Genomic DNA, 15,521 nt, shown 5'->3' on the forward strand with positions numbered 1-15,521 from the left:
CATCGCAGCCGCGCCATCAACCCACGGAAGCATCTCATGTAGCGTTTACCTGTGACTTGTTGGGGGACAGCTGCCGATTGCTCGAGGGAAAACACAGTTTAATCTAGAGTACTGAACGGGTCTTCGCCAGCATTGCTTCCTGCTTACCAACGAGCTAGGTGGTGTTATTGCAAGGGAAGGGGAAAATAAACTTATCTCGTCAAGAGATCAGTCTTGGAAAAAAACCACGCACACTCTTACCACAACGACGACCAAGGTATCCACACATATTTGATCGACAAAAATCTACATCATCAGAATTGGTGCCCGATGAAAAAGCTGCAGGAAACGGCTAAACCCAATAAGATTTGATCCCTTGTTGTCGTACACCCCCGTCTGACCTCAAAAAAAGATCCTAAGAAAGGGGACCGGTTCTTAAAAATATATAATATAAAAAAGTTTAAATAATCTGCATCATCAAAATTGATTTTTTTTACGGGTGATATGCATGCTTAGTGAATCAAGCCAGATAATTACCCAATGCTACCTTGACTGACTTAATTTCGTGCATGCTTTTCTGACCGGAGATGCTCGGTTTAGCGTCAGCATCCCGGTATGTCACACCATACCACTACATGACTGCATCCATATATACCTTTCCTCTTGTATACCCCGCAGCCATTTACTTTATTTTACTGCTAGGATACAATCTCAGTATATATAATACTCTAATGAATTTTGTTTTGCCCCCAAGAAGGTCGTATATATACACATCGAATACATGGTACAGTCTAGAAGTGACAAGGAAAAGATTATGTAGTCATCCTATCGAGAGCATACTATATACACGTAAATATACTCTACAATGTCCGGAACATAGATTCAGGCCGAACAGAATACATATCCATCTTTTTCGCCAAGCTGGAAACAACAAGAGAAACAGCACGACGAAAGTGCGGTAAGTACCATCCCTTGTCCCCTCTCGTCGATGGAGCCCGGAGCGCACACACAATACGTCGCCATCTTCGCCATCCTTTCTATCTCATCCCTCCCTTTGCAAAGACCGTACCACACATAACCCTACTTATTTAGAAACATGAGATAGTTCTAAGTATTACTTAGGTTTTTTTAACTTAGCTAGTGAAAGTAAATCTTTAGTTTTTTGATTGATCAAATAGCTCAAAAAATACAAAACTGACATCCCTAGCCCTGGACGCGACCTGCCATACCCTCCACGCCTCCCGCGAAGAAACGAGCGTCTCACGTTCTGTAATCCATCGATGGAGTTTGGTTTGTGTTTGGAATAGTAGTATATCCAAATCCAACTGGTTAAATGACGCTCCTGGCCTGATCCAAACTTCAATTTGTATAGTAGCCTCTGTATGCAAGTTCGAGTTTGCTTACACAAGCAAATACAGTGTATGTTGCAACGGAATCTTGAGCGCGAGCTTTGTTATATATAGCGTACATATAACATATATTTTGTCTCAAATCTATGTCACAGTGCAGGGAAAAAGGGAAAACGGCCTTCCCACGACAAGGTTAGGATGAAAGCCAAGCTAGGCACCGGCCAAAATGCACGACGATGGCATTACTGGTTCATCGCGAAGTAACCACCGTTCCGGCACAGTGCTGTTGCCTGCTGGTTCCTCCTTTTGCCCAGTTTCCTTTTCTTTTACGGCGAGATAGATGGAGAAGGGTCATGGTCGTGGAGGCCGGGTTGATAGGTACCTGAGGCGACGGACGGCGGCGAGGGGGTGTCCCGGTCGCCGCTTTTCGGGCCCAGTGGATGGGTGGTGGGGTCGCCGCCGGTGGCTCCTGGATACGGAGGGGGAGCTTTATTCCTGCAAGACGCATCGCCACCTGACATTTAGTTGCAAAGCACACACTGGACCAGCATTTTCACTTCGCTTTCTGAAAATGATGTGACTGCAATACTGCATGATGATATGTAACAGAGATGGAGAGCTGGGCAAAAATAGGTACCTGATAGCTGAGGGTGCATGGTAAGTTGTTCGGGGGCTGCACCTTGCTCTCATGTGATTTGTACATGTCTCGTGTCACCTAGTTTTGACGATACGTGTGCGGTGAGCTCGAGAGCCGGGACAGCGGTCTTTAGCAGTCATTCGGCTGTCATGTTCTGTTCTTACCATAACAATTTGATATCACCGTACATTCAGAACAACTTTATCCAACTTTTGATCCAGAGATATCTTGGAGGATTGCAGGAGATGAATGGGTAAGATTTGGGCGATCAAGATGGGGACGTGATGGATGGTTTCCATTATCAGCCGCGTGATGGATTTTCCCCTGCAGATTGAAGAGGACACTGATCAGAAGTAGGCGGTGGCTGTAGAGGATCAAGAAAAGTCACAAAAAATTGATCCAGAGATACCTTGGAGGATTGCAGGAGATGAACGGATATGATTGGGCGATCAAGAAAAGGAGGCTATAGGTGCTATCCCACTATAACATGGGACACATTAGAGTGCTCATCACCCATCAGGGGATGGCACGACTACGATTCACGACTATTGTTATGCTACAAATTTGGTGAAGATGCTCCTATGCACGCCCATGGAAGTAGAGGAAACAAGCTGGGTTGGACATCTTTAGTTACTTAGTTAATATAGCTTTTAAGAAAATATGTAGCTCTCCTACGTATTATCTAGAAAAAAAAAACTTATGAGATCCCTCAATTGATGTTGCAAGTTCTGAGATTCCAGCAGCAGCCATCGCTTTAGTTATCTTATGATATTTATTATCTCTGAAAGAACTGACTCAGCAGAAGATCCATAATTGTGAAATAAATATTCACGGTGCAAAAGCAAAATTGGGATATCATGTTCATGTAAATTTGCAATAATTGACAAGGGAAATCTTGAACTTCTCGATTGCATCCAGGTAACAGCAGAAGAATTTGGAATACTTACAAGATAGAACTTTCAATTGGACCAGCTCCAGGTACAGTAGTTCCATGAGGGCATTGTTTTTCTCTTTGGAACCTTAATTATATTCAAGAGAAAATTATGAGTGTCATGGGGAAAAGGGGAAAAGACAAGCTAAAGCATACTTAGCGTCAACTATTGGCAATGATATGCAAACTGAAACTACTCAACCAAAATGGCAAGCCTAAGCATGCCAAAATATCTTGCCTCTAGGATAGCTAGAGGGCAAATCTAACACAGGAATGCACTTTACGGGTTTCGTAGTATGGTAGTTCACTCATATAATCAAGCTTTGAGTGAATGAACAGTAAATACAAGACAACTGCATGTTCTTAGATACTTTACAGTTGCCCTGTGGAAAAGCATAAAAGGAAAAGGTTAAAAATAACAGTGGATAAACATCCAATTAATATGTAGTGTGCTATTTTTTAAGTCACTTTAACTTTGACATGTTGCTAGAGAACAAACTTCTCTTTCGTGGACAACCGCGTACATTTGCATTCAATAAAATTTGGAAAATAATATAGGTATTGCATCAGTAAATAGCTAATTCTATGAAATAAACCAGGATTAGATCGTTGTTTTTGAAATGAAAACAGAAAGAGAATCCCCACTGTGGTAAATATATATTATAAAGGACACGAAAGTAAAACTATACAAGAGAGGAGCTCAAGAGAAAAAGAGAGGGAGAGAGGGAAACTATACAAGAGAGGAGAGCCAGAAAGACACCAATGATTTCAAAGGCTCATGAATCCTATTTAACTGTAAAAGAAATTTAGAATTGAAGCAATCCTTCCATCCATGAAGGGAAGGTCTAACATTCTGAAAATAAGGTTGTTTCTCTGCTTCCAAATGCTCTAGGTAGCAATAATGAAGATCTCTATAAAAAAGACTTATGCAAATCTTTAGTAGCCTTCTGCATTATCACAAAGAATTGAAGGTTGAGATCCCAATGCGTCTGGATAGAGGACCAGCAGTTGGCCGTAAAAGGACAAGCGAAAAAGAGATGGAAAACAGTTTCTTCAATGTTACTAGTGCACAGCACATAGTGTAGTTATTTCCTTCAATCTTAAGTCACTTCCATTTTTGGATGTTCCTTGTATTCAGCCTGTCCATTAGAAGTAACCATGAAAACACCTTGAGTTTCCTGCTACATGTAGCCCTCTAGATCCATCTGAATGGAGGTGGAGGTTGGATGTTTCTGAAAGTGTAGTTGTAGAATTTATTTGTTATGTATATACAATTGTCCCAAATATAGTACCAATCATCATTTTGATCTGATCGATTCTGGAAGTGGTTTAGCTTTGTATGCAACACTGCAAGCTCCTGGAACGCTTGTTTCGAAAGAGGAATATGAAAGTGTCTATGAATTGACATGTTTTCTCTGAAAGCAGCCACTGAGACATGCTCATTTTTTACAAAGGAAAATAGTCTGGGCAATTGATCCTTGACCAAGACATCGTCCCAGATATCCAACCAAAGTAGAACGGATCGACATTTGCCAAGGCTGCAGCGTGAAATGCCTCGATTAGCGAATTTAAGAATGTCTCTCCACCAAAAGGAACCTCAGTCATTGGCAACATGAGGCACATAGTGATTGGCGTAGTATGTGTTCTAGATTAGTTGAACTCAAGGAAGGTCATGATTGTTGTAGAATTTATGAAGATGCTTCAAAGTAGAGCTTCATTCTGCAACTCGAGATTGACCACTCCCAATCCTCTATTTATTTTAGGTCTACACATATTTTCCCAGGCCACCAGGGATTTCTTAGAGATGTTTATATCTAAACCACGTCATAGACATTGTCTTTTAGCTCTATCAATACTTTGAATAACTCCAGCAAATAATTTGAGGGTGCACATGAAGTAGGTTGGAAGGGCTGATAGGATCAAATTCATCATTTCTAATTTGCTCACCATCATAAGAAAGCTAGAAATCGTCAATAAACTTCTTTTCACATTGTTCATAAGAGGGGAATGATCCTTAATTTTTGGACACGTGGTCCCAAGAGCCAAGCCAAGGTAGGTAAAGGGGAGCTTGCCGATGGAGCGGCCTAAAACACCAGTCAATTGAAAAACTTTTTCATGATCAATATTGATAGGGACTAAACATGATTTATCAAAGTTGACCTTGAGTCTAGTGGAAGCAGTGAAGGAATTCAAAATTGCTTTCATGCAGAATAACTCCTTTTGAGAGCCATTTAAGAACAACAGAGTATCATCTACATATTGGATAATTAGAAAGTCTTGATCCGCAGTTATCTCAATAGGCATAGAGAGGATACCGTTGGCGTGAGCTTTATTGATAGTACACTACAGGAAGTCTATTATGAGCGCAAAGAGTAAGGGTGAGAGGGGATCTCCTTGCCTTACCCCCCCCCCCCCTTCTACACCTGAAAGGTTTCCCAGGTGCCCCATTGAGAAGCACGATAGAGGATCCAGTGTATAGGATAACCTCCATCCAATTGATCCAACATGTGCTAAAACCAAGCTATGCAAGCATGAGAAGGATGACGTTGTGCTCTATAGTGTTAAAGGACTTTTCGAAATCAAGCTTCAGAATGACTATTTTCTTTTTTGAATGATGGCATTGGTGTAAGTATTCATATGCCCAGGCCAGACAGTTTTGAATGGTTCTTGATTTGATAAAATCATATTGGTTTTTGTGGATTAGAGGGATGAGCACTCTCTAAAGTCTAGTAACCAGGATCTTGGTGATCAACTTGAGACTAATGTTGAGCAACGAAATTGGCATATAGTCTTTCACTACCACCAGGTTGTTGTTTTTTAGGATAAGAATGATGAAAGAACTGTTGATGGCTAGAATATCAATGGAGCCATGATAGAAGTCCTCACAGAGCAAATAAAAGTCATCCTTGATAATAGGTCAACACTTCTTGAAAAAAAGGCCATTGAAGCCATCTAGTCCTAGTGATTTATCAAAAGGTATTTACTTGATGACCAAATTAATTTCTAGCTTGGATAAGGGATTAGAGAAGCTTCAAGGTGATCAGAGGACTAGAGAAGTTCATTTAGATTAAACCACATTCTTGGATTGCTCAAGGAACCCATTCTTGACTTGAAAGTGTTATATAAAACATCAATCTTTTCCTCATGGTTACTGGTAAGCCTACCCTCCTGGGATTCAAGAAAGGTAATCATGTTATTCCTGAATCTTTCAGTAGCTGCAACGTGAAAAAAATTGGTACTTTCCTCACCAAACTTCACCTATCCGATGGAACATATTTTCCTCCAATATTCATTTTTGCAATGTAGGAGTTTTATGATATGTCTTGTGAGGACCAATCTGAATTTTTTCTCTTGGATAAAAAGAGATCTAATCTCTTTAATTTTGTCCAACACCGTAAGAATACCACTACACTCAGTGATCAAAAGGTTTAACTGAGATAGGCTTTTACTCCATCTCTTAAGGACCCTCCCCAACAATTTAAACTTGTCTAAATTCCTCTTTGCGCTGTTGGTTTCTCTTATGGGAGCCATCCAAATGTTGCCAACAATCTCTATGAAGCCAGATTGATCTGCCCAAAAGTTTTTAAACCTAAAAATTTTGGGATATTTGTTCCAATTTGCACAAAGCAAGAAACATGATCTGAAGTGAGCTTTGAAGGGGGGGGGGGGAGGGTGTGTGGAAAGTCAATAATCCAGTCGGTGGATGTGAAGCACCAATCGAATTGCTTAAGGAGAGGATCATGTTGCATGTTACTATAAGTGAACTTTCTCTATTTCAGAGGGATTTCCAAGAGGCCCAAATTACCAATAACTTTGTTAAAAATTTCTATGTTACTTAGATTTTTCTCGGCTTATTTCGATCATCTAAGGATATGTAGAGATTAAAATCACCTATAAACAGCCAATTTTCCTCATCCGCTATATCAATCCCATTCAAATATGTGAAAATCTGCTTTCTCAGGGGCACTACAGGGACCATAAATGTTTATGAGAAACCAATTTTCACTATTGAAAGTATAAGTGGAAGTCACGGTCAATGTGAAAGGAGCAAAGAAAATGACATTTCTAATAAAGTGAGCACCAATCTAGGCCATGAGAAGGCCACCTGGAGCACTAATTGAGGGAACAAAATCAAATTTGTTAAATCTTTTAGGGATAATTTTCTGAAGGATTGAGATATCAATCCATTCCATTTTGGTTTCTTGTATACAAAAGATGGAGCATACACTTTCCTCATTTTTCTCTTTCAGGGCTAACCAATTGGGTTTGGTATTCAATCCTCTGATGTTCCAGTTTAACACGTTCCAAATTCTTTTTTGACTATTCATGGGATACTTGATTTGTGCATGAACTCTGATGTTCTAACCATAGGTCCAAAACAAGCGAAATACGGTCTCCTAGAAGCCAAACCAGGGACCCTCCACCACAAAAGCAAAAAAAAGCAAGAGATGTAAGGTAGGGATACCAGAAAGTGAACTATTGAGTAGAAATCCAGAGGACCTCCCTAACAAATAGAATGAACAAATATCCAAAAACATAGCTAAACCAGGAAGCACAAACCATATATCCAAAGTACAGCCATACTTTAACCCCACAGCATTGAACCATTCCATCACACAGCACATCCAAAGCTTATAGGTATCCATTACAAAATATCTAAAGTTTGACAACAGCTAGCTGGTCCTTCACAGACCCTTCCATCCCGGGATCCAGTAGCTACTAGCGAGTCACCTCCTCAGGGGGTAAGCCGCATGTCTCCACTGCCACCTTCTAGATGGCAGAAATAAAAATTGCTGGTATGAGATTATCAAACGAGTCAATGTCAGCACTAGAGTGAAACTTGAGGAGTCCAAGAAATTCATTGATCGGAGAGACCTTACCCACAATTGAAGCGAGACTGTCAAGGCTTTTGTCCATCCTTGAAGAGCCTTTGGGTGCCTTTCCACCTGCTATCGTAGTTGCCTTAACCCTGATAGACTCTTGCTGTTTCTCTGGCTCCTCCTCAGATTCCTGACAACTAGAGGGGTGATCATCTTCTTTTTCTTGCCAATTTTCCAGTCGGGACTCCCTTCACAGATCTCCTTGAGCTGACGAGTATGTTTCTTTCTGGCATAAGTCCTTGTGATTTGCCTGTTCACCCTTAGTCTTATATCAGCATTGATCTCCATCTTGGATGGCACAGAGGTCTGCTCCTGTCCATTTAAAGTCTGAGTCTCCTTATGCCAAGTGAGGAAAAGAGGGGGCTCAGACTGGGTTGAAGAGTACCCATGCTGGAAGGGGGTAAAAGCATCCTCAATTCTCAGAGTAAAAGAGTCATCATGCAGAGTAGTTTTTGCCACCGGTGTGGAGGCGACAGGACGAGATTGTGAGCCTTCTAGTTTGTTCTTGAGATAGGATAACAGATTCAGCTGCACAAGAGCCATGAAGTTTCTGCAAATCAACTGAGGGTCCACCAAAAAATCAAGCTGCACCTTGCAATGACCTGGTTGATCAATGTAGAGAGGGGGCAGAAGCAACTTCGGGAAGGGCATGATCTGGCATAGCTGACTGGCCGCCTCCATGATTCTTCTGAAAGATTCGTTCATGAAAGGAAGCATCATGTTTTGAAGCTAGTTAAATGCATCGGGGGAGGGGAGCACACCATAGTCCTTCTAAGGCACCATGATGGTTCTGTCCGGAGCACCACCCTGCTGAGGAACTTGATTGATAGAGGAAGAAGAGGGATCCACCTCATCTACATTTGCAACAGAGCTAACAGAGAGGGAGTGATGAGCGGCTTAGGGCTATGGAGCATGAAGGGTCTAGACAACCACTGGATTAGGTGCCCAAGCAGGACCTCCAATGACATGCCCGGCTTGCTGAATTTGAGCATCCCAGAGAGGGTCGCTCGAGGCTGGCTACCAAGGATGGGCATCATGGTTGTCATCAATCAGAACGTCTTCTTGGGCCACTAGATTGTGGAAAGGATGGGGGTTCCCATTGTCAGGAGAGAGATCATCTTCATCTTGAGGTTGCAGGTCAGCGAACTCATAGTTGAGGACGTAGACCAACACGGTCCAGGATCTACCAATCCCTCCCCACTCAAGCACTAGTGAATCACTAAGCTCTAGGGGACATTGTCCACATTATCAAAGAGACACTTTACCAGGACAAACACCTTATTCCTGGTGTTAGAATGCCAGTGGGTAACTTCTCAAACTGAGCACAAACTTGATCAAGAAAGCTCAAATGCATATAGTCCAGGGGGAAACCAAGCAAAAGAAACCACGTGATTCTAGTGTATGGATAGTTCCTAAAGTTCCTTGCTGCATCATGCTTGACAAATCTGATTCTAAAACCATTGATGACATGGAGGATCTCACTGACCATATGATCACACTGAAAGACATCACGCATTTGAAAAAGACCAACTTCATGGGGATGATGACAGCAGAACTAGACATGCAAGTGTCTTTGCTCAACAAGGTATTGACGGATTTGATGCATAGGCACCGGATAATCATCAACATCAATATCGTTGTCAATAGCCCACTCTTCATTCTTCTTGAGAGGATTACCCACTAGAGAGACTGATTTTCCGAGCCAGCCTATCTTCTCTGCCTTCTTCAACCACCATCTCTGGTGGAATGAACCTCAAGGGGTCGACGACGAAGTTCACCATGGGCCTCCTTGCAGGAACAATAACAACATTGAGAGGAGAGGCGATGAGGCTTAGGATGCAACGCCAGGAACTGGTGGAGAGAGGAGTGGGGTTTTTCATTCTTGAACAAGATGAGGGGGTGGGCAAGGGGCAGACGAGAAGATGCGAGTAGGAGAACCGCCGCGATCAGTAACCATACAAGAGGAACTTCTTTTAGGAACCCATCTGAATTGTCTATTGCGCCCAAGTTTGAGGCACATCCTCTCAATGTGACCATATCCAAGGCATACCCTACAACGGACCCACTCCCTACAGTCCCTGACGAAATGGCCTGTACCTAGGCATTTAATGCAACAACTCAAAGCAGTGGAAAACCACGGCAAACTGCCCTCAGTGCCACTCGCTTGCATTTTTTTCACAACTGACTAGGTCATTGTTGTCGAGTATCGTCTGATTGATAACCTTCAATAACATACTAATAATACAATACATTAAAATGAGCAATAACAATAATGGCCATAAAGTAAATAAGCATTCAAACCTTTTTATTGGCAGTTTCCTAACGATGAAATCAAACTACAACTGTCAAATGGCACATATTTGGTTGGAAGGTGTAAAAATATGCTGATGCTGATAATTTTATAGCTTTTATTTTACAATTTCTTGGAGATCATGATAAGAAACTAGAGTGTTCTTGAGTATTTCCTGATTTCATATGAAATCGAGGTAATGGAAACCATATTTCTGCTCAAAGCTGAACCCCCTGGGATTTTTTCACACATTCTGAGAGCCTGTTATAGTCATTAAGCAACTGAGCCATTGCTGCTTTTAGAATCGCCATCCCAGACAAAAGGTTACTGAAAGAAGTTACAATTTCATTGTGCATGAGCTCTACAGAACTTCTCCACGTCATGGCAAAGTTCTTCACAACTGGCTCAACATCAGCAATGCTTAGACGCTCAGTGTACAATATCAGGTCTTCAGCTAAAAAGAGAATAAGTATAATCATTTTTTCACATATTCCTATGGGTAATAACATTCACATCAAATGCATTTAAGTTCTCTGCAACTTACAAACACGGCTTCTCACAAATCGAAGTAAATCACTGAAATGTTCCATGAGCAAATCATCCTGTACTCCAACAAAGATAATAAAAACACATGAAAATATTTCGTGGAAAAGATTCAGTCAACTAATTGTAGTTTCAAAAAAGGAGCCTGAAAATCTTTAAATATTATCTTGATAGAAAACAGGAAATAGGCCAGTGGTCTGGTGGTAGGGAAGCTAGTTAACCTCCCCACCACCTGGGTTTAAGTCCTGGACATTTTTTAGAAAAAAGAAGAGCTTGAAAGAAACTCGCATTATTAATAAATCTAAATAAATGATTGCGAAGTCTTCCTTTTTTCAATCATATAAATGTTCACATCCTTTTAACATATGGCAAGTTTTCAACAAGTTTGTCAGAATAATTAACAAATAATAAACTTTAACGTCTAGTGTGCATATCTTTAGTCATTCCCAAAGCTTAATAAATGGGCAGTGACCCACCAGTTACCAACAATAAACTGTGACACCTATCTGCACCAGTGCATTATGCAAGTGATGCAAGTGAAAATGCATAAAGATACTTTGTTTTCTTTATCTATTTCTTTTCTTGTTATCCATAAATTTATTGTGTCAAAAAATAAGATAAAGGGTCAAAGTCACACATTTGCTGTCTAAAACTTGATTAGTCGCCTGTTCTAGTTGAGTTCCAGTGGAGATTGGAATTCATCCTAGCATGAGGTTTAAACCAAAGTACTAGATCCCACAAGCTAGGACCAGTCTGCTAGAAATAAACTGTTGCTAAATAATTGTACATAGCCAGATACAGAAGACATGGTAGGATTGGTTTACCACAAAAGACATCATGTTACTTTCTAGCTTCTCTTCAAAATATCTTTGCAGTTTTCTGGCTTCATCACCAGCCTCCTGAAATAAATAGCTACGGTAAACCTTCAAAATGATTTGGAAGGAGTATAAGATGAATCATTACAAATGAAGGCAAGAAACGAACCTTAAGGACAGAAATGGCCATGTCATAATTATTCAAAAGAAACAGGTGCTGCAGCTTGGGAGTGGCAAAATTTTGGGCAAGCCTAACAAGTAGGTCATCAACAACTGAACGCAAGCGTTCCAAGTTCATATCAATCTGCAGAAATCATGAAGAATACTATCATATAAGCTGCCAACCTAATTAGAGCATTTGACAGAACCAAGAAAGCTATTGGAAAAGCTAATGAGAACAATATAATATTTACAAATCTGGAATTGGATTTCCCGACCTCTGCCCTTCTTCCTTTTTTTTTTTTTTTTTTGAGAAAAAGTCAAAAACTCAGTTTTCGATTTGAGTTTGGTACTAAAGAAAAGTGAATAAACTGCAGGCTAGCAGATAAGTGCTGCGGCACAGCAGCTGGGCAATGGTTTCCTAAGTGTGAAGGCGTGGCTTCAAGCCCATGTAGCCAAGTTTTTATTTATTTTCCTGAAAAAAGATCAATTTACTGCAGCATATTATATATGTGTAAATAGGTCATTAAGGTCATCTAGTAACCACATAAAAAATGTACAGTAGTCATCCAGCCCATAACAGAAAGTTTGGATTCCAAATACAAATGCATCCATGTTCTGTATATCCACACGGTAACCTACTGTACCACCAGTCTACCGCATGTTTAGCTTCTGTGCAGAACAAGCAAAGTAGCAAACCTACAGCCTACTTAGGCCCTGTTTGGTTGAGTTTTTCCTGACTTCTACTTCTCAGAAGTCCAACCAAACAGGTTGCTGCGAAGCTGGTTTTTAAAAAGCTGAAAAACTGGTTTTTGAGTAAATGAACTAAAAGCTTAGAAGCTGGTTGAAAGGAGCTTTTCTGGCTTTTAGCGTGCTGAAAAGCTAAAAAATTATTACAAAAGCCACTAGCAAAAAGCCATCAGCAAGAATCCAGAAGCCAGCTTTTCAGCCCAAAAGGCAAAAGCCTCAGCCCAACCAAACACAGCCTTAGCTTCTCCAGCAATTTCAGTCAAAACATGGAAATGGAAAAAAAAGATCATGCATATACTGATTAAGAATATACCAGGAACCCACTGAGAAGTGATCCTATGTGTGACAAATAACGTCACAGTCATGAATTTGATCATGCAACAGAACAAGGTTGTCACTATCTTCAACATAATCCTGAGGATATAAGGAAACATCTCTAAGAGACTAAGACCCAGGTGCTTACATGCAATATATACAAATAAAAAATCAGGAAATGGATACATTAAAATATGTGAATAGCAGAGCACATTTATTTGGTTGATTAAAAGTAGAACATAACATAGCCGACTATGAAAATATACTATTTTAGCTATTTAATAATTCATACAGTACTATTGAATAATGGTTACCTGTAAATAAGTCACAACACAAAGGTCCAGATTATAAGGTACCAAATCAATTACTGTTTTTGACATGAAAAGAAGGTATCAGAATATGACATGTCAAGCACTAGCATTAGGAACAACAAAGCTCTATGTCTTTGTCCCTAAGGGTCAGCAGCATAAAACATTGAATACTTCTGATTTGTGAGTAACTGAGTATATTTGATAGAGCCTTACACTGAGCTGTTAAATGACATGATACAGTAATCCATCAGGGAGCCAAGTGTCTAAGAAAAAAAAATGCATCCTAACTAAGATTAAGAACAACTTTTTTAGCCGAATAAGAAAGCGTTCACAATATTTTAGAGTTTCTATTTTTTGAAGAGAATGAAAAATAATAATGATGCATTTTTTTTGCAAGAGAATGAAAAATAATAATGATGCATAAGAAACAAAAATTAGTTTCATCATGCTCTGCACGAATAAAAAAACTTTATAGAATACATTATTAGTAATAATATTTGTGCTGAGTCTCCTGGCATAATCATAAAAAATTACTTTGTATGGAATGTAGTTTCAGAAAGGAAAATATAAATCCACTGAAGTGTTTCCCATTCAAAAAAAAGTCAGCAGTACCATAAAATAATATTTTGGCCATCACTTCTGAAAAGCACAATGTGGTGCAATAATCTTGTAGTTTTATCAATACATTAGTGATGGCATAGCTAAAGCTTTCAGTAACTCGTACTTGAATCAGAGTTTTTTCAATATGGCCTAGGTTGCCTTCAACCATGGTTGCCCTGTCTCGCTGTTTTTCACCACTGGTTAAAATACTTATTAGTACCTGGAGACAACAGAGAAAAACATAAGAGCTTTGATATGATTGCTTATGAGGAAAGAAAGCTCAAGTTTCTAAGGATTTGGGTGATGTATGTTGGGGCTGGGTGAAAGCTAAGGGTAAATAGCTCAAGTCCTATTTACTTCAGGTATTACAAATGAAGTGCAGAATATTTGATTTCGTTCTTTAGAAACGCCAAACATCTTTTGGAAGGTGTGAATTTTGGCATTTAGTAGTCCAAAATGTATAAGTGCAAATGGTATATTAAACAGTACGGTAACTATGCGGTTATCTGACATACTTGGAAACAGGTACGATATCAAACAACATGCACTCACATCATAGTTCTTGTGCGCTTCAAGTTCCTCCTCCAACCCTTCCAGTGATACATCCTCACTGTTAGAATGTTCCACAAAATAAATACCAGTTAGGGGAAGCAACAACGCAGAGAGTACAGTAACCTTCTGCCGTACGAAAAAACAAAGTAATTTACAGTAACCTTCTTCCGTACGAAAAAACAAGGTAACTTTTCACTATAAAAAGACTATCCAGCTACGATAAGAAGAGGAAGAGGTACTGCCTATACTTCATATCAAAAGAAAATAGAATTCATAAGTTTAGCTGATATATTTCATTTGGTGAAATATCATTTACATGAATGCATACAACATAATAACAGGACTCCATGAAGCTCCAAGCCTTTTGCGTGTATAACCATTTTCAGTCTATTCCAAGCAAGTTATGGTGAAGTGATAACAAAAATAGAATGGCAGTACAAGTCCAATTCTAGTGCTACTGAGATTGTTATACCTTTCAGAATCTTCATCGAAGGAGAAAAAAAACCTCCAAAATGTTCTTTGATTTTCTGTTCATGGATCCCAGCCATATGAATTGCCGATATCACACTTGTAGTTCTTCTAACTAACAGTGAAAAAGTCATCTTAGAGATAAATTGCATACGTAGGTTATCTGAAAGAGAAGGCATGGGGAGTTCATCTGTCCAGTGGAGTATAATGTATGGCCAATTAAAGTAGTTGAATAGAAGGGTTCAAAATTTCATAAGCCCGAACTCATTAAACTTTGGAAGAGGAACGTTCAAATCCCACATACACTAGTGAAATTGCAACATCGCGGTAACACTAAACAAGCCAGCAGAACTAGAGCACAGCAACGAGGACTCCCCGCCATTGCCCTAACCAAAATGTTAACGACCAATGCAGGTTACGATTCACGAATTGAGCCTGAATTTGGGGCCAAAATAATACGAATCGAGCTCGAGCCAGTGATGTCCCCTCCTCCGCACATCAGACAGAACCAGCCGCAGCTCCGCGCTATCCAGAAACCTAACGAAACGGGAGAGGAAAACCAACTGCTACGAAGCGAGCATCGATCGATGAGACGGGGCACCTCACCTGGAGCGCGATCGCCACAGCTCGCCACTTCCTCTCCCGGCGATCGGTAGCTCCGGGGCGGAGCGGGAGAGGAGGGAGTGACGCTGAGACGGGGAGGGGGCGGGGGAAGAGGAGGAGAGCCGAAAGCGGAGAGGGAGCGGTGCTTGCGCGATCCGATTCGCGCGTTTGCGCTCGGGACCGGGCGCGAACGTGGCGGTTGCTCTAATTTTGGGCGCTTGCCCAATCCACATGAAAATTGCACATTTAAAATAACTTTGATTTCATAACATTATACTCATTTTAATCTATTTTCTTTTCTTTACCCCGGTTTTGGTGCACGAAAGAATACTTATGCTC

General features: G+C 40.4%; 1 protein-coding gene and 1 pseudogene across 1 annotated transcript; both read right to left on the reverse strand.

The window, feature by feature from the left end:
- Positions 1-10,277: 10,277 nt before the first annotated feature.
- On the reverse strand, positions 10,278-12,773 carry LOC133906993 (vacuolar protein sorting-associated protein 52 A-like). The gene is made up of 5 exons (XM_062348964.1): positions 12,647-12,773; positions 11,594-11,728; positions 11,434-11,508; positions 10,611-10,668; positions 10,278-10,520 (listed from the first exon to the last, which is right to left on the reverse strand). The coding sequence occupies exons 2-5, from the start codon at positions 11,720-11,722 to the stop codon at positions 10,285-10,287; spliced, it is 498 nt and encodes a 165-aa protein (XP_062204948.1). The 5' UTR covers positions 11,723-11,728; positions 12,647-12,773; the 3' UTR covers positions 10,278-10,284.
- A 706-nt stretch (positions 12,774-13,479) lies between these two features.
- Positions 13,480-14,659, reverse strand: LOC133908040 (vacuolar protein sorting-associated protein 52 B-like; annotated as a pseudogene).
- Positions 14,660-15,521: the final 862 nt, after the last annotated feature.

Source organism: Phragmites australis, chromosome 24, assembly GCF_958298935.1.
Source record: "Phragmites australis chromosome 24, lpPhrAust1.1, whole genome shotgun sequence".
In the NCBI taxonomy this organism is placed as follows: Eukaryota; Viridiplantae; Streptophyta; class Magnoliopsida; order Poales; family Poaceae; genus Phragmites; species Phragmites australis.